The sequence below is a fragment of the Oncorhynchus mykiss genome, chromosome 14 (genome assembly GCF_013265735.2).
Source record: "Oncorhynchus mykiss isolate Arlee chromosome 14, USDA_OmykA_1.1, whole genome shotgun sequence".
NCBI lineage: Eukaryota > Metazoa > Chordata > Actinopteri > Salmoniformes > Salmonidae > Oncorhynchus > Oncorhynchus mykiss.
Genome location: NC_048578.1, coordinates 6,167,231 through 6,190,177, shown reverse-complemented (window position 1 = coordinate 6,190,177; position 22,947 = coordinate 6,167,231). Strand labels below are relative to the sequence as shown.

Here is a 22,947-nt window from a genome sequence, read left to right as displayed (position 1 = left end):
GACCCTGCCACATGCCTCTTGTGTCTGAGCCGTTGAATTGAGATTCTACTTTGTCTCTGTACTGGCGCTTAGCTTGTTTGATAGCCTTGCGGAGGGAATAGCTGCACTGTTTGTATTCCGTCATGTTACCAGACACCTTGCCCTGATTAAAAGCAGTGGTTCGCGCTTTCAGTTTCACACGAATGCTGCCATAAATCCACGGTTTCTGGTTAGGGAATGTTTTAATCGTTGCTATGGGAACGACATCTTCAACGCACGTTCTAATGAACTCGCACACCGAATCAGCGTATTCGTCAATGTTTCGTATTGCGTCAGATAACAACATCTCCCAGTCCACGTGATGGAAGCAGTCTTGGAGTGTGGAGTCAGCTTGGTCGGACCAGCGTTGGACAGACCTCAGCGTGGGAGCCTCTTGTTTTAGTTTCTGTCTGTAGGCAGGGATCAACAAAATCGAGTCGTGGTCAGCTTTTCCGAAAGGGGGGCGGGGCAGGGCCTTATATGCGTCGCGGAAGTTAGAGTAACAATGGTCCAAGGTCTTTCCTCCCCTGGTTGCGCAATCGATATGCTGATAAAATTTGGGGAGTCTTGTTTTCAGATTAGCCTTGTTAAAATCCCCAGCTACAATGAATGCAGCCTCCGGATAAATATATGTCTCAATCGAACTGTTGGAATCATGGAAATAGAATGATTATTATAATTATATAGTTAGAATATAATAGTGGGGACTTAGAATAGTGTTTGGCCTGACAACGAATGAAAATGCCAGGGAGGAGTTACGGTGACAGGGTAGGAACCAGTGTTAAGTGTTTCCTAGGGGACCATACAATCTGTTTTCTCTTAGCTACTTCATGTAGCTAACGTATTCATGCTTTGCGTATTTCTCTTTGATTTAGAAGATACTGTTGCACAAACATGCTGATTTAGGTATAAACCATCACTCGTATTATCAGACTGTGTAGCTAATTACATTTGTTCTCAGTACATTTATTAGCTAGCCAGCTAACTAGCGATTAGCATTAGCGGCTAATAAGGTTGCGAAGGGTCAGGAAATTTTCCATGGGAAGTTAAGCCTGGGAATGTTGGGAATTTTGCTTAAATTCATAAAAAAAAGTTAGCTTATAACAGTGAAACTTTTTTTGTGGGATATACAAGGAAATTCTAAGTCTTGTGGCATATTTTGGTTAAACTATCCCCAATTAAATGGAATTGCAACCCTCTGCATGCACAGTGCATTCTTCATTACATGTGCAGTGCACTCTTCCATCACATGTACAGCTGATTCTCAAGATCTTGCACACTAATGAGATGCTGTTGAGCCCACGCTACGACACTGTCTGAGCCGATGACTACATACATGCTTTCTGGTAAGTTTTGATTACAGTACTGGGTGGGGTGAATACATTTCATGACAATTTTTTTGTCAACTAGTAAATAGTAGCCTACAGTAAAGTGTGTTTAAATCATTTCTAACTTGTTAACTGTTTCTGCTAGTTAGTTCTTGCTACCGTGTGGGTTTTAGCTTACTTGAGCCTCCTAACTGAGGAGTGTTTAATTTATCTTACAAAGGAGGAGTTTAAATCTAACTGCTTAACTATCTGTACATGGAATTGTAGTTTACTTTCTTTTTTTTCTAATCTTTACAGGAAAATGCCACAGCCACTATCTGATGTGTGGAGACATTTCACTGCAGCTAATGTAGAAGGAAAAGCTGTGTACATTTGCAAATACTGTGCTAAATCACATGTTGGACCACAGAAGGTATTTGCAATGGTGACAGACAATGCTGCAAACATGAAGGCTGCTTAGTCAAAAGTGGAGGAGTCCTACCCTCACATCGATACCCATTGGCTGTGCTGCTCATGCATTGGATCTGCTCCTCAAGGACCTCATGGCACTGAAAACAATGCATACACTCTACAAGAGATCCAAGGAACTGGTTAGGTATGTGAAGGGTCATCAAGTTATAGCAGCAATCTACCTCACCAAGCAAAGTGAGAAGAATAAGAGCACCACATTGAAGCTGCCCGGCAACACCCTTTGGGGGTGTGTTGTCATGTTTGACAGTCTCCTGGAGGGGAAGGAGTCTCTCCAAGAAATGGCCATATCACAGTCTGCCGATATGAACAGCCCCATCAAGAGGATCCTCCTGGATGATGTGTTTTGGGAGAGAGTGGTAAGCTACCTGAAACTCCTGAAACCTATATCAGTAGCCATTGCATGGATTGAGGGAGACCATGCCATCCTGTCTGATGTTCAGACTCTGCTTGCAGATGTAAGAGAAGAAATCTGTACTGCCCTGCCTACTTCACTGTTGCTCCAAGCAGAGGAAACTGCAGTTCTGAAATGCATAAAAAGGCGTGAAGACTTCTGTCTGGAGCCCATACACACCGCAGTGTACATGTTGGACCCTAAGTATGCTGGCAAGAGCATCCTGTCTGGTGCAGAGATCAACTAGGCCTATGGTGTCTGGATGAGGGCAAGGCTCTTGGCAGTCTGGTGGAGTAAACTTCTAAGCAAGGGCTTTGGGATGGCACGACTGCCAATCTCATCAGCCACCTGGTGGAAGAGACTTTGTGGATCTGCGGCTCTTTCCCCTGTTGCCTCCATCATCCTCCAAATCCCACTAATATCAGCTGCCTCAGAGTGCAACTAGTCCTTGTTTGGGAACACACACACCAAAGCACGCAACAGGTTGACTAATACAAGGGGTGAAAAATTGGTGGCCTGGCAACGAGCCATCCTCAACAAGGTTGGACAGTGAAGATGCGGCCTCAGAGTGCTGTTAAAAAGGTGGACATTGAGGGTTTCCAGGGAGAAGACATGGAAGGCAACCAAAGCTATAGTTTCTAGACTCTCATTTTAGAGATGTACAGTTGAAGTCGGAAGTTTACATACACCTTAGCCAAATACATTTACTCAATTTTTCACAGCTCCTGGCATTTAATCCAAGTAAAAAAAATACCTGTCTTAGGCCAGTTAGAATCACCACTTTATTGTAAGAATGTGAAATGTCAGAATACTAGTAGAGTGACTTATTTCAGCTTTTATTTCTTAAATCACATTCCCATTGGGTCAGAAGTTTACATAACCTCAATTAGTATTTGGTAGCATTACCTTTAAATTGTTTCACTTGGGTCAAACGTTTCGGATAGCCTTCCACAAGATTCCCACAATAAGTTGGGTGAATGTTGGCCCATTCCTCCTGACAGAGCTGGTGTAACTGAGTCGGGTTTGTAGGCCTCCTTGCTCGCGCAAGTTTTCTCATTTCTGCCCACACATTTTCTGACATTGGGGTGAGGGCTTTGTGATGGACACTCCAATACCTTGACTTTGTCCTTAAGCCATTTTGCCACAACTTTGGAAATATGCTTGGGGTCATTGTCCAATTGGAAGACCCATTTGCACCCAAGCTTTAACTTCCTGACTGATGTCATGAGCTGTTGCTTCAATATATTCACATATGTTTGTCTTCATGATGCCATCTGTTTTATTAAGTGCACCAGTCCCTCTTGCAGCACAGCACCCCCAAAACACGATGCTGCCACATGTCCTAACCGTCTTGCCAAAAGTAGTTTGTTGACAAGAAATTTGTGGAGTGGTTGAAAAACTAGTTTTAATGACTCCAACCTAAGTGAATGTAAACTTCATCTGTATGTTGAAAATGTTTTTGGGAGATGCGAAGTATCATCGGGGATCATTCAATATTCTTTCATTTGTTGTTCAGTGAAATCATCCCATGTGAAGAGTCAACTCATTTAATAAAAGTTAAATACATAGTTATTTTTTATTGGATGGATTTAATCATTTGCAATTATGTCTACTCATGAGGTAAAATGTTTATGTTTCTGTCTCCATATGATATGGTAAATATATCCAATGAAAATATCTTCATTTTAAATGGTATTAATAGTAATTTGCATATATTCGTTAATTCCCATATATTCCCATTCATTCCCACAGAAGGCTTCCACCTCTGAATATTCCCCAAAATGTCCAACCCTAGCGGCTAACAAGATTTAGGCCCAGCTTGCTAAGAAAATACAAGCTAGCTGTTTGCAGATGTAAGAAGTGTAGCACCACAGCTAAATGACTGCAGCAGAAACACTGAACTCTTTGCTCTCCACTTCTCCTCCCATCAGATCTGTGCTCGTCCCTTCACTGTGTTCCGCTGGTGTCCAGGAACAAGGATGCGCTTCAAGAAGACAGAGGTGTGTCAGACCTGCAGCAAGATGAAGAACGTCTGTCAGACCTGTCTGCTTGACCTGGAGTATGGTAGGTCATATAATTCATAGATGCCTTACCTGTACCACCTTACTCAGTGGTTTCCACAAGTACGTAGAGTAACCGGTCTTCTGTTGAGCTTAGTCTTGTTTAAAATGTTACTGCAAGATACTGCCCATATCTTGAAAAATAAATGAATGGTTTTGTTTTTCCATGTTTTTGATCTCAAAATAAAATATTTTAAATGGATAGAACATCTCATTTTATTTAAGTCTACAACAATGCTTAAAACTTCTTATGGCTGAGATCCCGTTAACGGGATCGATACAACAGCCAGTGAAAGTGCAGGGCGCCAAATTTTAAAACAACAAATCTTTTAATTAAAATTCCTCATGCATACAAGTATTTTACACAATTTTTAAATATATACTTGTTAATCCCACCAGTGTCCGATTTCAATTAGGCTTTACGGCGAAAGCAACACAAACAATTGTTAGTTGAGTGCCTATTCACAGAAAAACGCAGCCATTTTTCTAGCCAAAGAGAGGTGTCACAAAAAGCAGAAAGAGAAATCAATCACTAACCTTTGATCTTCATCAGATAACACTCATAGGACTTCATGTTACACAATACATGTATGTTTTGTTCGATAAAGTTCATGTTTATATCAAAAAATCTCAGTATACACTGGCGCGTTATGTTCAGTAGTTCCAAAAGCATCTGGTGATTTTGCAGAGAGCGACATCAATTTACAGAAATAATCATCATAAATGTTGATGAAAATACAAGTGTTATACATGGAATTTTAGATCTACTTCTTAATGCAACCGATGTGTCAGCAAAACATGCAATAATCTGAGTACGGCACTCAGACGACAAATCAACCCAAAGAGATATCCGCCATGTTGGAGTCAACAATAGCATTAGAAATATTCACTTACCTTTGATCTTCATCAGAATGCACTCCCAGGAATCCCAGTTCCACAAATGTTTGATTTGTTTGATAAAGTTCATGTATGTCCAAATACCTCCTTTGTTAGCTCGTTTGGTAAACAAATCCAAACTCACGAAGCGCGTGCAAGTCCAGCGGAAACTATTGACAAAATCCAAAAACAGGTCGTAGAAACATGTCAAACAAACTATAGAATCAATCTTTATTGAAGATTTATGTTAAAAACATCCTAATGTTCCAACCGGAGAATTCCTTTGTCTGTAGAAATGCTATGGAACAGAGCTAACTATCACATGAGCGCGCGAGACTGAGCTCGTGGCTCTCTGCCAGACATCTGACTCATTCCCCTCTCATTCTCCCCCACTTCACAGTAGAAGCATCAAACAAGGTTCTAAAGACACTTGACATCTAGTAGAAGCCTTAGGAAGTGCAATATGACTAATATCCCACTATCTTCAACAGGGAATGAGTTGAAAAACTATTAACCTCAGATTTCCCACATCCTTGTTGGATTTTTTTCTCGGGTTTTTGCCTGTATATGAGTTATGTTATACTCACAGACATCATTCAAACAGTTTTAGAAACTTCAGAGTGTTTGCTATCCAAATACAGTGGGGCAAAAAAAGTATTTAGTCAGACACCAATTGTGCAAGTTCTCCCACTTAATTTTCATCATATGATGATAGACAAAACTATGACAGACAAAATGAGGGGAAGAAATCCAGAAAATCACATTGTAGGATTTTTAATGAATTGCAAATTATGGTGGAAAATAAGTATTTGGTCACCTACAAACAAGCACGATTTCTGGCTCTCTCAGACCTGTATCTTCTTCTTTAAGAGGCTACTCTGTCCTCCACTCGTTACCTGTATTAATGGCACCTGTTTGAACTTGTTATCAGTATAAAAGACACCTGTCCACAACCTCAGTCACACTCCAAACTCCACTATGGCCAAGACCAAAGAGCTGTCAAAGGACACCAGAAACAAAATTGTAGACCTGCACCAGGCTGGGAAGACTGAATCTGCAATAGGTAAGCAGCTTGGTTTGAAGAAATCAACTGTGGGAGCAATTATTAGGAAATGGAAGACATACAAGACCACTGATAATCTCCCTCGATCTGGGGCTCCACGCAAGATCTCACCCCGTGGGGTCAAAATGATCACAAGAACGGTGAGCAAAAATCCCAGAACCACACGGGGGGACCAAGTGAATGACCTGCAGAGAGCTGGGACCAAAGTAACAAAGCCTACCATCAGCAAGGGCATTGAAGATGAAACGTGGCTGTGTCTTTCAGCATGACACTGATCCCAAACACACCGCCCGGGCAACGGAGTGGCTTCGTAAGAAGCATTTCAAGGTCCTGGAGTGGCCTAGCCAGTCTCCAGATCTCTCAACCCCATAGAAAATCTTTGGAGGGAGTTGAAAGTCCGTGTTGCCCAGCAACAGCCCCAAAACATCACTGCTCTAGAGGAGATCTGCATGGAGGAATGGGCCAAAATACCAGCAACAGTGTGTGAAGACTTACAGAAAACGTTTGACCTCTGTCATTGCCAACAAAGGGTATATAACCAAGTATTGAGAAACTTTTGTTATTGACCAAATACTTATTTTCCACCATAATTTGCAAATCAATTCATTAAACCTACAATGTGATTTTCTGGGGGAAAAAATCTAATTTTGTCTGTCATAGTTGAACTGTACCTATGATAAATTACAGTCCTCATCTTTTTAAGTGGGAGAACTTGCACAATTGGTGGCTGACTAAATACTTTTTTGCCCCACTGTATGCATATTACTAGAATATCTTAGCTTCTGGGACTGAGTAGCAGGCAGTTTACTCTGGGCACCTTATTCATCCAAGCTACTCAATACTGCCCCCAGCCTTAAGAAGTTTTAAACCACATCAGGAGACCACTTTTGAGGTCTGGGAAACACTGGAGAATTTTTGAATTGGGTGTAGTTACCCTTTTAATTCAAGTGGGCACCTAGGCTTTTTAACAGTGTTTTTGTAGTGCACATGATGGTAGAGTTGCAAAACATATACCCACTGGATTGATGAATATAATCATATCATTCTGCCATGTAAGCACAGGATATTTTGTAGTTAAAGTTTAATTGAGCAGGTTTTTGGGAAAGCCTTACCATCTAACAGAAGACTGTTTTCATTAGCGTCATCGCTAACAGCTACACAACGTGGTAGACGTGCGCACCACACACAGATGGGCATTCTCGTTGCCTCTTCGGAAAGGTGGTTCCCTAATTTTCATATTTGGACCAGAATGAGGTGCTCCACTACCCATTGTTCCTGCAGTGATGATTCTTCATCAAATGTTATCTGCAGTTAATCACCAAAAAGCCTAGGCCTACCAGTAGCCTATGCAAATTAAAGAGCCAAATGAATGGCTCTCTCACCGATTCGGTAAGGTACACTGACTGACGGGTCACTCACTTTTGCGTCACTGCCTGGCAAGCCCCGGCATCCTAGGAAATCCTTTGGTTTACTTGTCCCGATGCGATACCATGGACATATAACCACGTTGTATCATTTATGAATGGCAAAGGGATATAAGAGGTTGATTTTATTCAGTCAGTTCAAAACCTGTTTTAAACTGGTCAGCACTCATGTTACGTTTATTTAACCAGGTAGGCTATTTGAGAACAAGTTCTCTTTTACAATTTTGACCTGGCCAAGATAAAGCAAAGCAGTGTGGCAAACAGAGCTACACATGGGATAGACAAACGTACAGTCAATAACACAATAGAAAAATCTATGTACAGTATGTGCAAATGTAGTTCGATTGGGTGTGCTATTTACGTGGGCTGTGTGCAGGTACAGTGATCAGTAAGCTGCTCTGACAGCTGTTGCTTGAAGTTAGAGAGGGAGATATAAGTAATCAACGCACAGTAAATGGCCTTCTATTCACCACTACACTCAAAATAAAATAAATTGTCAGAAAGCCTCTTAAGTTGTGGATTTCGACTCAAAGTTACCACTTACACTGAGTAACATTACGAACACCTGCTCTTTCCATGATAGACTGACCAGGTGAGTCAAAGTGAATGCTATGATCAGTTGTTGAATCCACTTCAATCAGTGTAGATGAAGGAGAGGAGAGAAGTTTGAAGAAGGATTTTTAAGCCTTGAGACGTGGAGAGGGTGAATGGGCCAGACAAAATATTTAAGTGCATTTGAACAGGGTAGTAAGTGCCAGGTGCACCGGTTTGTGTCAAGAACTGCAATGCTGCTGGATTTTTCACGCTCAGCAATTTTTCCTGTGTGTATCAAGAATCCTCCACCACCCAAAGGACTTCCAGCCAACTTAACACAACTGTGGAAGCATTGGCGTCAACATGGGCCAGCATCCCTGTAGAACGCTTTTGACACCTTGTAGATTACATGCCCGACGAATTGATGCTGTTCTGGGGGCGAAAGGTGGGATGTGTGTAACTCCAATATTAGGAAGGTGTTCTTAATGTTTTGTACACTCAGTGAACATAACATGGGACATGCAATTTCACGAGCATCATGCACTCTCCCTTGTCCGTGTAAAGAAATTTGACTGCAGCCAGAGATCTATGTATATGTCTCTGTCCTGGCAATGGGAGTCGTTGTCCCAAAGGCGAATTGAGTTTTGCGCAGTACCTTGCCCCGAACTTTAGTCTGTTACTAGCCGGCTAGTACCTGGTACTCAACCCTTCATCGTAGTGACTGATGCCCTATGTACATAATCATTAAACATTGGTTATTTAAGTAATAAATACATTCTGTTTTACACACCATATGTATATTCTAGTAGACGCGTCCTATATAACTACTGCCGTACACACTTCTGTTCATATACTGTCCATAATGTCTATACACACACCATCATATACATAGTGCATTTGGAAAGTATTCAGAACCCTTGGCTTTTTCCACATTTTGTTATGTTACAGCCTTATCCTGAAATTGATCAAAGTTGTTTTCTCCCTCATCAATCCACACACACAAAAACAGGGTTTTAGAAATATTTGCAGCGTTATAATTTTTTTTTTTTAAATGCAATTATATTTACATAAGTATTCAGACCCTTTACTCAGTACTTTGTTGTTGCACCTTTGGCAGCGTTTTCTGCCTTGAGACGTCTTCGGTATGACGCGTCAAGCTTGGCACATGTTTTTGGAGTTTCTCCCATTCGTCTCTGCAGGTTGGATGGGGAGCGTCGCTGCACAGCTATTTTCAGGTCTCTCCGGAGATGGTCGATGGGGTTCAAGTCTGGGCTCTGGCTGGTCCTGTCAAGGAAATTCAGAGATTTGTCCCAAAGCCAATCCTGTGTTGTCTTGGCTGTGTGCCTATGGTCGTTGTTCTGTTGGAAGGTTAACCTTTGCCCCCAGAATGTTGTTTCTCATGGTCAGCGTCCTTTAGGTGCCTTTTACTGAGGAGTGGCTTCCGTCTGGCCACTACCATAAAAGCCTGATTGGTGGACTGCTGCAGAGATGTCCTTCTGGGAGGTTCTCCCATCTTCACAGAGGAACTCTGGAGCTCTGTCAGGGTGACCATCGTGTTCTTGGTCACCTCCCTGACCAAGGCCCTTCTCCCCCGATTGCTCTGTTTGGCTGTGCAGCCAGCTCTTGAAAAAGTCTTGGTGGTTCCAATCTTTCATTTAGAGTGATGGAGGCCACTGTTTTCTTTGGGACCTTCAATGCTGTAGAATTGTTTTGACACCCTGCTCCAGATCTGTGCCTCGGCACAATCCTGTCTCTGAGCTTTACGGACAATTCCTTTGACCTCATGGATTCGTTTTTGCTCTGTCATGTACTGTCAACTAGAGGTCGACCGATTTTATGATTTTTCATCCGATACCGATTTAATTAGCCAATGTTTTTAATTGGCTAATTTTCGGTATTTAAAAAAAAAAAATCTAAATATTTGTAATAATGACAATTACAACAATACTGAATGAACATTGAACATTTTAACTTAATACACAATCTATTTAGTCTCAAATAAATAATACATGGTCAATTTTGTTTAAATAATGCAAAAACGGTGTTGGAGAAGAAAGTAAAAGTGCAATATGTGCCATGTAAAAAAGCTACCGTTTAAGTTCCTTGCTCAGAACATATGAAAGTTGTTGGTTCAATATTCCCAGTTAAGAAGTTTTAGGTAGTAGTTAATATATGAATGATATTATGACACCAACTATTTCTCTGCCATTTGTATTTCATATACCTTTGACTTGGATGTTCAAATAGACACTTTAGTATTGTCAGCCTATTCTCAGGAGTTGATAGGCTTGAGGTCATAAACAGTGCTGTGCATCAAACATTGCGAAGAGCTGCTGCAAACGCAGTAAAGTTTTAATGAATGCTTACGAGCCTGCTGGTGCCTACCACCTAACGCTCAGAGTGCTCTATCAAATGTATTATAATATAATAAACACAGAAATACCAGCCTTTGGTCATTAATATGGTTAAATCTTGAAACTATAATTTTGAAAACGTTTATTCTTTCAGTGAAATACGGAACCGTTATGTATTTTATCGAATGGGTGGCAACCCTAAGTCTAAATATTGTTCTTACATTGCACAACCTTCAAGGTTATGTCATAATTATGTAAAATTATGGCAAATTAGTTCAGTTAGCAACGAGCCAGGCGGACCAAACTGTTGCATATACCTGGACTCTTCTTGCACTGAACACAAGAGAAGTGCCACAATTTCCCTAGTTATTGGTGGTTATCAACCATGTGTAGTTAACTAGTAATTATGTGAAGGTTGATTTTTTTTTAAATATTTTTTTTATGAGAAGTTTAATGCAAGCTAGCAACTTACCTTGCCTCCTTGCTGCACTCGTGTAACAGGTGGTCATCCTGCCATGGTTTCCTCGTGGATTGCAATGTAATCGGTGCCCATGTTCATTTTCGGCATTGCCGATTAATTAGGGCCAATTTCAAGTTCATAACAATCGGCAGATTACCGATTGTTATGAACTTGAAATTGGCCCTAATTAATCGGCAATGCCGAAAATCTCTGTATGCGAACCCCAAAAATTGTATTTGATTGTGTTTGGGGAGGCCGGTGACAAGCGTAGGTCCAAAATAAGCCCATAAAAAGTTTGCTTGAAGTGGAAAATGTAGCTGGCTAATTAGCCGACTGCCAGCGCTAATGGACAACGCTGCTTACCACTTGTTCAAGTCATGGGGACCTTGACTTTACTAAAGCCACATGTAATTGGGTTTTTCCACCTGGGTACTGAACCGTACCCGAGCTGGTACGGGTGGATACATCTTTATTACATTTGGGTGAGTTTTTGTTGAATATAAAGCATACTGAGCAGCGGGGGTATTGCACCTTCGCCCATATTTTAAAACCGGTTGGATGAATCTAAGCAAAAACGAATAATCTGTAAATATTAACATTCTTTTGATGAGGAAGTCACACCGAATTTGGGAAACCCTGAGCTACAGCAACATTCTGTAACAATGTTCAAACCTACATCGGTTACATTTTGAAATGGAAAACCAAAGCATGCCAAATCAGAACAGAACCGAGTCCCCATTCAGTACCGAATCCAAGACATTTACATGTCTGTGATTGACAGGTTTGCCAATCCAGGTCAGGGACACCGGGCTGGACATCAAGGATGATGTGCCGAAGTCAGACGTGAACAAGGAGTACTACACACAGAATGCTGAGAGAGAGGTATGTGTGGAGAGACGGCTGCATCCCCGGTATTTCTGTGTTCACAAATTCAACTTCCAGTGTTTTACCCCTGTTAACCCCCCTATCTCCCTGACTCCCTTTGTCCTCAGATAGGGAACTCTGATGGGACACGGCCAGTGGGTCTGCTGGGTAAGGCCCCCAGCTCCAGTGAGATGCTGCTGAAGCTGGCCCGCACTACGCCCTACTACAAGAGGAACAGACCCCACATCTGCTCCTTCTGGGTGAAGGGAGAGTGCAAGAGAGGAGAAGAGTGTCCTTATAGGTAAGAGTGCAATCTAAAAGATGTCTCCATCTCTTTATAAGGGCTACAGTTGGGTCATGTGTGTACAGTACAATGACTATATAGATACAGCCCCTCCTGTCTGTGTGATTTGTAATGACATTTCACTTGGTGGTGCTGTTGAGCAATAAATCAACCTACATTGACTGGGGAGAACTATTCCTTCTCATGCACATTCTCTCCCTGCCGCATCAGGCACGAGAAGCCCACAGACCCAGATGATCCCCTGGCAGACCAGAACATTAAGGACCGTTACTATGGTATTAATGACCCAGTGGCTGACAAGCTGCTGAAACGGGCCTCCACCATGCCCAGACTGGACACGCCTGAGGACAAGACCATCACCACACTCTATGTAGGGGGGATGGGAGATACCATCTCAGATGCAGAGCTGAGGTAGGTTTCTGATTATAGTGTCAGTTGATTTGAACTGTTTTTTTTTTTGTGTGTGTTTTTTTTGCTTTTCCAAAATATACCAGGATTGCTGGTAGTCAGTTTGAATGATCTGTGACGCAGTTGGGAACTTGTGCCCTCAATCGTTGTGTCTGTCTGTCTGTTTCTACAGGAATCACTTCTATCAGTTTGGGGAGATCCGGACCACCACCATTGTCCAGAGGCAGCAGTGTGCCTTCATCCAGTTTGCCACACGGCAGGCAGCTGAGCTTGCTGCAGAGAAGTCCTTCAACAAGCTCATCATCAACGGACGCAGGCTCACCGTCAAGTGGGGCAGGTAAGAGGTCAAAGCTTACGAGGAAAGGAGGAGAATGTATTGGAAGTCCTTCCTTTCTAGCCAGATGGTGACAAGGGCAAAAATATTTGGGAGTCTTTATATATGGTCTCCATTGCATCCCTGCACCCTACTCACTGTGTACCCTAATGTGTTGTGACTGTCCAGGTCTCAGGCAGCCAGAGGAAAGGAGGCCTACCAGGATGGGGTCAGTGAGATGGGAACCAGATTAGACCCTGTGCCAGGACTGCCTGGAGGTAAGTCTGTCTGGGAGGCTTTGAAAGACTGTGTGTGTGAGCCTGTGTGTGTTCTTGTTCTGACTCTCTTCTCTCTCCCACAGCTCTCCCCCCACCCCCTGCTCTGGAAGAAGACGTTCCCACTAACTACTTCAATCTGGACCCTGGAACATCTCCTAATGTCATGAACATCTCTCTGCCCCCGCCGCCCGGCATCAACCCACCACCTCCAGGTACCGGTCACACCTTTGTTGCCCTGGAGAAATTCTGGCCATACTTATAAACTCAGCCAAAAAAGACATGTCCCTTTTTCAGGACCCTGTCTTTCGAAGATAACTATCTTTCAAAGATAACTTCACAGATCTTCATTGTAAAGGGTTTAAACACCGTTTCCCATGCTTGTTCAATGAACCATAAACATGCACCTCTGGAACTGTCATTAAGACACTAACAGCTTATAGACGGTAGGCAATTAAGGTCACAGTTATGAAAACTTAGGACACTAAAGAGGCCTTTCTACTGACTCTGAAAAACACCAAAAGAAAGATCCCCAGGGTCCCTGCTTATCTGTGTGAACGTGCCTTAGGCATGCTGCAAGGAGGCATTAGGACTGCAGATGTGGCCAGGGCAATAAATTGCAATGTCGCCTAAGACAGTGCTACAGGACAGACAGCTGATCGTCTTCGCAGTGGCAGATGACGTGCAACAACAACTGCCCGAGTTACACCAGGAACGCACAATCCCTCCATCAGTGCTCAGACTGTCCGCTATAGGCTGAGGAAGGCTGGACTGAGGGCTTGTAGGCCTGTTGTAAGGCAGGTCCTCACCTGACATCACCGGCAACAATGTCACCTATGGGCACAAACCCACCATCGCTGGGCCAGACAGGACTGGCAAAAAGTGCTTTTTGACAAGTCAGGGTATTGTCTCACTGGGGGTGATGGTCGTATTTGTGTTTATCGTCGAAGGAATGAGCGTTACACCAAGGCCTGTACTCTGGAGCGGGATCGAGGTGGAGGGTCCGTCATTGTCTCGGGTGGTGTGTCACATAATCGGACTGAGCTTGTTGTCATTGCAGGCAATCTCAACGCTTTGCGTTACAGGGAAGACATCCAAATATTTACACATGTTAAATTTGCTGAAAATAAATGCAGTTGACAGTGAGGACATGTTCATTTGTTGCAGTTTAGTATGTCACTGAGCTAGCGCTCACACAATGTGACACCTAATGTGTACCTTGTTCATTTATGTTGTGTTTTTTTACCTTCAGGTTTTGGTGCGCCTATGTTCCACATGGGTTCAATGGGTCCCCCTCCTCCCATGGGCATGAGACCCCCAGGACACATCCACTACCCTTCCCAGGACCCCCAGCGCATGGGTGCCCACGCTGCCCGCCATGGCGACTAGTTACCATGGTGATACTTTGCTATGCCAAACATCTCTGGTTGAGATAATTGCCCTGGGCAGACGTTTCTCTTAGGCACAGGTCTAGGATCAGCTTACCCTCCCCCAGTCCTCACCATCGTAATTACGGGGTGAAATGCATAACGGGCCTTAGATCAGCATCCAGTGGCAATGTCATCTAACTTTGAGGTTCACCCGGGTGTTAGAGAATGTCATGGATCAGTGTATTTAGACTTACAACATCAGAATGGAGAAATTGTTGAAATGTACAAGGCATCCTGCAGAGCAGCCCCTTGAAATGACAATTTTTAGACCTGTTGATTTTCATTCATATTATGGATTTGATTTTTGATACAATGTTCATTTTCCACAAAAATGATTCAGTTTATTATTGTGATGTTTTGTTGTCCACCTCTGCCATTAAAACAAGTTCTCTATCATTTACATTTAAAGCAATCAATATCACAAAATCAATCCTTTATAACAGAGGGCAAGAAAGACGGAGGAAGGAAGTGTGTTGGTAGGAGAGAGGGAAGGGAGCCAAAGGTTATGTCGAGTTGTAGAGTTGGGAGGGAAATGGGGCAGTTGGGCTAAGGAAGAGGGCGTTTTTGATTAAAAAAGAGACAAATCACCTCTCCCCTCAACTGGCCTTTGTTTGCCTGGGCTCAACTCTCATAATGAACTGTTGATTGATTCAGTAGTCCTCAGTTGGCCTCCACACAGGCCCATCCACAGAGCTCTCATCAGGAAACAATCTTATCATTCACCAGTCTTTCCCTATGCCACTGACTGAATACCAGAGGGCTCGAGTTAGAACTTGCCCCTAACCACAGACCCTTATCCTAATATAACCATTAAATAGATGAAAGCATCTTAATATAAAAATAGTTTGGGGCTACCTACTCTAGAGGGAGTCATCTTTGAATCAGGAGGGAAGGGTAATAGGAGCAAAACGATGCTTAAATCTTTTAGCCTGCAATTTCACAAAGGTCACAGGAAGTTTGAAGGTAATAGGTGAGTGGTGGTCCTCTCACAGGTCGGTGGATTCAGGGGAGTAGTCGTGACCCCATCCCCGTGGTACTCTGTTGAAGTTGGGCCGTTTACACATGCGGTCCAGGGTCGTACCAGGGAGGCACTGGGAGTCCAACAGCTCGAACCCCATCACTGGGATGACCCTCATACTCTTCTGCTGTGCGCCTCCGAATGGCATGGCCGCTCTGAGGGAGAGGGATGCTTATGTTAGAAGTGTATATTTGAGGAAGAGAATGACTCAGTAGCTTACATAACACCAAAGACGTTCTCTGGGTATCAGATCTTTCTCACTCAACAGGTGGGTAGAAAGAAGCGTTTAGATGTTCTGTGATACCCAGGCATCCACACAGAGCTCCACTAATGACCCTGGCTGGCCTGGTTTAACTCATCTTTTAGGTCGGAAATAATCAACATCTGTTGGGAATTCAGTGAGAACCCTTAAGGAATCATCCGACTATAGATGGGGCTTCTTCCCAGTTGTCCCACACAGTTTGTATGCCTCACTTTAAACTTAGACTTAATTAACCCCAGATACCTTGTTAATTGAAGGAGTAAATCAATGCATCCATGTGTGCTTCAGTTACTGAATGATTGGTACCAAAATGACTGACGGTAGACTAAAAGTTGTGTGTGAGGAGAGTCTCAGACCAAGTTCAGCCTTTGTTCTTGCCTCATCGGTGTGACGCAATCTTGCGTGTGCCAGGGTAAGATGAGCCCCTTTGTGCGCCATCAGTCTGTAAGGGGCTGAAAGGCATGCAAGCCCCCGGGGGGTCATTTCTCACGAGCCCATGTTAAAATAGCCGCCCACCTGACAGCCACAGTCCAAGGGAGTGCGAGCCAGAGGCGGGATTGCTTTTCAAACAGTGGAAACATGGACGCGTGCCGAGGGAAGCTAATTTAAGAGAATTGTGATATTCATTTGATAACATGCTTCGGTCATCTGCGGCTCTATTTGATGATGGGCGATCGCTAATCCTGTGCTAAACGTGCATTAAGCCTCAGCCCGAGCCATGTTCGCTTTGATGAGTGGGGTCTTGAATTTGTCTTTCCAAAGAATACAGTGCCTTGCGAAAGTATTCGGCCCCCTTGAACTTCGCAACCTTTTGCCACATTTCAGGCTTCAAACATAAAGATATAAAACTGTATTTTTTTGTGAAGAATCAACAAGTGGGACACAATCATGAAATGGAACGACATTTATTGGATATTTCAATTTTTTTTAACAAATCAAAAACTGAAAAATTGGGCGTGCAAAATTATTCAGCCCCCTTAAGTTAATACTTTTTAGTGCCACCTTTTGCTGCGATTACAGCTGTAAGTCGCTTGGGGTATGTCTATCAGTTTTGCACATCGAGAGACTGAAATTTTTTCCCATTCCTCCTTGCAAAACAGCTCGAGCTCAGTGAGGTTGGATGGAGAGCATTTGTGAACAGCAGTTTTCAGTTCTTTCCACACATTCTCGATTGGATTCAGGTCTGGACTTTGACTTGGCCATTCTAACACCTGGATATGTTTATTTTTGAACCATTCCATTGTAGATTTTGCATTATGTTTTGGATCATTGTCTTGTTGGAAGACAAATCTCCGTCCCAGTCTCAGGTCTTTTGCAGACTCCATCAGGTTTTCTTCCAGAATGGTCCTGTATTTGGCTCCATTCATCTTCCCATCAATTTTAACCATCTTCCCTGTCCCTGCTGAAGAAAAGCAGGCCCAAACCATGATGCTGCCACCACCATGTTTGACAGTGGGGATGGTGTGTTCAGCTGTGTTGCTTTTACGCCAAACATAACGTTTTGCATTGTTGCCAAAAAGTTCAATTTTGGTTTCATCTGACCAGAGCACCTTCTTCCACATGTTTGGTGTGTCTCCCAGGTGGCTTGTGGCAAACTTTAAACGACACTTTTTATGGATATCTTTAAGAAATGTCTTTCTTCTTGCCACTCTTCCATAAAGGCCAGATTTGTGCAATATACGACTGATTGTTGTCCTATGGACGGAGTCTCCCACCTCAGCTGTAGATCTCTGCAGTTCATCCAGAGTGATCATGGGCCTCTTGGCTGCATCTCTGATCAGTCTTCTCCTTGTATGAGCTGAAAGTTTAGAGGGACGGCCAGGTCTTGGTAGATTTGCAGTGGTCTGATACTCCTTCCATTTCAATATTATCGCTTGCACAGTGCTCCTTGGGATGTTTAAAGCTTGGGAAATCTTTTTGTATCCAAATCCGGCTTTAAACTTCTTCACAACAGTATCTCGGACCTGCCTGGTGTGTTCCTTGTTCTTCATGATGCTCTCTGCGCTTTTAACGGACCTCTGAGACTATCACAGTGCAGGTGCATTTATAAGGAGACTTGATTACACACAGGTGGATTGTATTTATCATCATTAGTCATTTAGGTCAACATTGGATCATTCAGAGATCCTCACTGAACTTCTGGAGAGAGTTTGCTGCACTGAAAGTAAAGGGGCTGAATAATTTTGCACGCCCAATTTTTCAGTTTTTGATTTGTTAAAAAAGTTTGAAATATCCAATAAATGTCGTTCCACTTCATGATTGTGTCCCACTTGTTGTTGATTCTTCACAAAAAAATACAGTTTTATATCTTTATGTTTGAAGCCTGAAATGTGGCAAAAGGTTGCGAAGTTCAAGGGGGCCGAATACTTTCGCAAGGCACTGTACATGCATAATATTGTCCTGCCTTTGTACTGTGAAGTGTGAAGTCCTCAGAGGTCCTCTAGTTAGACGGCCTCTATGTTTGTGACTTGGCTACATGTGTCAGGGTTCCATGTGTTCTCAGTTCCTCACCTTTTGAAGCACCTGTAGTTGGCAGGCTGTAGTGTGACCCCCTGTGAGTTAGTGAGGTAGTGAGACTGACCTGTTGAAACACCTGTAGTTGGCGGGCTGTAGTGTGGCCCTCTGTTGGAACTGGGTGCTGATGGAGGACCTGAGGTCGTCACTGTCACCCAGGGCTTCCCTCCAGGGGGAACGGTAGGACCTGCTTGTCAGGTTAAACTTCTCACGAGGGATCTCCTTCAGGGGACCCACGTAGCCTGAGGTCAAAGGTCAGTCCCAGACTCAGTCCCTGAAAGCTCTTAGGGTTTACACATTTAAAGCAGGTTGTTTGATCTGATGTTGGTTCTGGCTATAATAGAAAGCGTTAAACTTGGTGTAAATCCAGCACAATAAACGAGGCTTAGCTGGATGTCACTCAGACCCAAAAACGAACCTACTGTTAGGTCAGGACACAGATACACTCAACACACTAGCACCCAGAGTGTTATCAGATATTCTCAAGCACAGCCTTAAAAACAAACTGTCAGAGCAATAGTTTTGTTTAACCTTGTCCTTCCAAAATGTAACGTGTCCAACATGGGTGGTTAAACCCCCTTTGTCATAACAGCACACTCAAATGGGTAGTTCATCCCAAAATCAAAGTTTGTCATTTCCATAGCTCAAAAGTAATCTGAAGTAAAGCTGACCAATATTCCAACCTCTGAATGTAGGGGGTGACCTATCCCTTTAAGCCATGTGGTTCTAATCCCTCTCATGTTACCAGCTACCTGGGGCAATGACGTTGGAGCTGCCGTTCATGGCCTCAGTCTTCTGTAGAGTGGTGATCAGGCTGTGGTTGCCAGGCATCAGATATGCCTGGTTCTCTTTCCCCCTCTGGGGCCCCTGTATGGTCTGGGGGGGCAAGGGCTCTGGAAGGCCCTGGGCAGGGACACAATAACATTCTGGATTAGCTCCATTCAAACTCAGTTGTGTGCATTATCATGGGAAAATAACCACCATGGAATAACCAATTTTGGGGACAGTTCCACTGCCTCAATCTCTCCATCATACAGCCAATGATATCCACTCATTACAGTAGATTTCGCCTAGAATTTCTATGTTACCACCTGACAGGTGCTATATAGAACCTAAAAGGGTTATTTGGCTGAACCCTTTTGGGTTCCAGGTAGAACACCTTCCACAGAGGGTTATACATGAAACACAAAATAGTTCTACCTCTTTGCTTTTCCATGTAGAACTCATTCCACAGAGGGTTATACATGGAACCCCAAAAAGTTATACCTGGAACCAAAAAGGGTTCTCTTATTGGGACAGCCAAAGAACCCATTTGGAACCCTTTTTTCTAAAGTGTGGCCCTCTTATTTATACCAATAACCTTGGCCCAGTTCTCGTGCTCCAAGGGGACAGTGTACAGCAAAGCAGAAAGTGAGAGAGGACGGCCAAGGTTTCACTGCCTCATCAAACAGCTCTGCCATAAATCCAACAAGCTAACAAGCTGCTTGCACAATACTGCACATCAGGATGACAAGTCCATGGGTCTAACAGTGTGGATAGCTCAGTGGATATGTATGTATATATATGTACAGTATTGCCTTGTGTTTCCATAGAAATAAAATGTCTTTGAACATTAATTGAGCATTCTGTTCTACATTGAAATGTCATGGCATCTCTAGTGGAGAGAGGCAGGGTGTGTGTGTTTGAAATGTGAGAATGTGTATGTATGAGAATGTCTGTGTGTGTGCGAGAATTTGTCCGTGCATACATGCACGTGTGTGTGTTCTTACATTGCTGTAATGGTCATGGACTTGGTTCTCCAGTGTGAATCTCTCCACCCGTCTCAGTCTCTCCTGGAACATGCGGGAGCCGCGGTTGGACGGAAGGTTCAATTCCTCCATCATCACATCCTTGGGAACACTGATCTTCTTCCCCAAGTTCATACCTCCTGGCACACACAAACAAAAGCACAGCATGAAGATAAAGTATTATATTTGTCTTTCACTAGGTCTCAAAGTGCTTTCCATTGTAAGTCACTCCATGTACCACTAAGTCAAAGTAATTAAACCCTTTTAGTAAGTAAGACAAGTAAGCAGGGAAAGGCATGAACTGGAGACACAAACAGACAAATACAGAGAATAAGACAGTTACAGGGACTCAGATCAGATAGAATCTGATTTGCTGTATCTGTCTTTGACTTGCACAGTAGCATTTCTATCTGCTGGCCTGTGTCAGTCAGAGAAACCCTGTGAATGTTGAATCACAAAGAGAGAACCTGGCTTCCCCCAGCAACAGGGGTTTCCTCATGACTCATGAAGTGTTCTGAAGTGTTCTTTTTCAGTACGTAGGAGATTAAGGTCTCTGGCTCCTCTCAGCTCCAAACTATTTATTGAAGATCAACTGACCCGACCCATAAACCATAACCTCAGATATCATATCATCACTTATCCACAAAGCCTAGTGTTGAGTTTCCTATTTGGCCCCATGCATTGCCACCAGATTGTAGCATTACATTATAACTTTGGAATAGCCCTGAGAGATGCAGGCTGAGGTTGTGTAATGTTTTTTGTGGTGCAGTGTTGCATGGGTAACTGGGTATATAAATAGGATGTTTGGAAGAAGTATCTCTTATAGGAACTCTCTCTCTCTTTCTCTTTTTCTGTCTTTCTCTCTCTCACTCACTCTCTCAGTAAAGTTTATGCGAATTCCTGCCTTATGCCAGCTGCATTGTCGACAGGACTTGCCTTTTGAAGTGCCTGTTTAAAACCCACCAACCGGGGGATCACATTATGCTGAGTCAGACGGGCCTGATGCCAGCACCTGCTGCTGGCTGAGACCATCAGAAAACAGACAAACAAAACCACACGGAATGCCTCCTGAGTATTGTTCGGCCCACTGAGAGTTCTAACTCCAGAGTTCTAATGTAGAGTCTCTAGGGTTTAATCCGTTAACGTACTCTATACGTTTGTGAGTACTAATGTGTTGCGGCGTGTGATTAATAATTATACTCTGTAGCCTATGCCTGGGTGTATGAACTGCTTTGGAGTTTAGTCAGGTTTATTCAGTCTGTCTAGGCTGACAGACATTTGAACTCTGCTGTTCTCAGAGCTGATCTCCCCTTTGGGAGATCAATAAAGGATATTTAGTTGAATGTAACTATAGAATTGTATGGGAATAGTAATTGAATATATCTCTATAGTCTTACCTCCCCTGGCCTCTGTACACAGAGCCTTGGCTTGCTGTATCCTCTGCTTGGACAGGTCATCATACACTGATTGCATCATCTTCCTCTGGTGGGGGATGGATGAGGTGAAAGGATGAACAGAGTTCACGTTAGGCTCTGGTTTGGGAATACACGCTCACACACATCTTTTAGATCTTTTACAAGATCACAGTAGTTGGCTACAGTGTGTCACTCAAAGACCCCCCCCCCCCCCCCCCCCCCCAAAAAAAAAAAAAAACATGCACATATATATGAATTAATCAGAGTATAATTTTAACAGTTCCACACAACTCATCTTTTGTGTATGGAAACATGAATAGAACTCATGAATATGTTGTTTGAGCGTAATATATTCTCTAGATCTAATATAGAAAGTCCCTTAGAGAGCTTTCTTCTGGAAGCTATCATTAACTCTGAACACCACAGTTAGATGTGTGCTCCAAACATAAGCTGTAGCTGCATGACTGCTCCTCATCAGCGGTGGTGTAAAGTACATCAGTAAAAAAAAACTTTAAGGTACTTTTTGGGGGTATCTGTGCTTTACTTTACTATTTATATTTTGGACAACTTTTACTTTTGCTGCACTACATTCTGAAAGAAAATAATGTACTTTTATCCCATAGATTTTCCCTGACTCCCAAAAGTACTAGTTACATTTTGAATGCTTGGCAGGACAGGAAAATGGTCCAATTCACACACTTATCAAGAGAACATCCCTTGTCATCCCTACTGCCTCTGATCTGGCATACTCACTAAACACAAATGCTTGGTTTGTAAATTATATGTTGGAGTGTGCCCCTGGCTATCTGTACTTTTTTTTTTTTTACTAGAAAATGGTGTCGTTTGACTTTTACTTAAGTAGTATTTTACTGGGTGACTTTCACTTTTACTTGAGCCATTTTCTATTAAGGTATCTTTACTTTTACTCAAGTATGACAGTTGGGTACTTTTTCCACCACTGCCCATCAGCATGGCTGGCAGATGGATAACAAAAAGCATGTATAAACAGAAAGTTACATCTGTGCTTCCTGCTGTAAGACATGTAGATTACATTTTCACATACATCCGTTGACATATTCACACTGCACTGTGCTGGACAATACCCAAGTTGGAGTAAAATCTTGCAGGTTGCCTAGATCAACCCCAGATCCTGCCTATGATTCCATCTTACCTGTCTCTCTTCTCACAGGTTCAGCCGTAGAGGTGATGTGAGGTGAAATGAGGTGATATGAGGTGAGTATATCGCTGTGTGATTTATCGTCTCTGAATCTGGGATGCCTCCCTATCCCACTCTGATGCTTCTCATCTGTGAGGGAACAGTTTGTATACCAGTGATCCCTGGATGCTCCGGGTGCTAACCTCACAGGTTATTTTAACA

General features: G+C 43.0%; 2 protein-coding genes across 3 annotated transcripts in view; one reads left to right on the top strand and one right to left on the bottom strand.

The window, feature by feature from the left end:
- Positions 1-14,973, top strand: part of LOC110488617 (pre-mRNA-splicing factor RBM22) — a 20,973-nt gene extending 6,000 nt beyond the window's left edge. For both annotated transcript variants that reach the window (XM_021560897.2, XM_021560898.2), the window contains 8 exons: positions 4,140-4,272; positions 11,761-11,861; positions 11,972-12,144; positions 12,358-12,558; positions 12,728-12,892; positions 13,058-13,146; positions 13,230-13,358; positions 14,396-14,973. In XM_021560897.2, the coding sequence (XP_021416572.1) occupies positions 4,140-4,272; positions 11,761-11,861; positions 11,972-12,144; positions 12,358-12,558; positions 12,728-12,892; positions 13,058-13,146; positions 13,230-13,358; positions 14,396-14,532 (1,128 nt within the window). In that variant the 3' untranslated portion in view covers positions 14,533-14,973. The remainder of the gene's footprint in view (positions 1-4,139; positions 4,273-11,760; positions 11,862-11,971; positions 12,145-12,357; positions 12,559-12,727; positions 12,893-13,057; positions 13,147-13,229; positions 13,359-14,395) is intronic.
- LOC110488618 (myozenin-2) lies at positions 14,889-22,947 on the bottom strand. Its single transcript, XM_036942746.1, has 6 exons — positions 22,741-22,947; positions 21,552-21,636; positions 20,137-20,294; positions 19,120-19,270; positions 18,435-18,609; positions 14,889-15,746 (listed from the first exon to the last, which is right to left on the bottom strand). Exons 2-6 carry the CDS (start codon positions 21,628-21,630, stop codon positions 15,560-15,562), a joined length of 750 nt encoding a protein of 249 aa, XP_036798641.1. The 5' UTR covers positions 21,631-21,636; positions 22,741-22,947; the 3' UTR covers positions 14,889-15,559.

What these genes read in the sequence shown, in the direction of transcription:
- LOC110488618 (XM_036942746.1), bottom strand. Translation starts at nt 21,630, where the DNA reads ATGATGCAATCAGTGTATGATGACCTGTCCAAGCAGAGGATACAGCAA. An exon ending in TCCATGACCATTACAGCAAT is followed by an intron (nt 19,271 to 20,136) that starts GTAAGAACACAC and finishes GTCCCTGCCCAG; the next exon opens with GGCCTTCCAGAGCCCTTGCC. An exon ending in AACTACAGGTGTTTCAACAG is followed by an intron (nt 15,747 to 18,434) that starts GTCAGTCTCACT and finishes CCTCTCCCTCAG; the next exon opens with AGCGGCCATGCCATTCGGAG.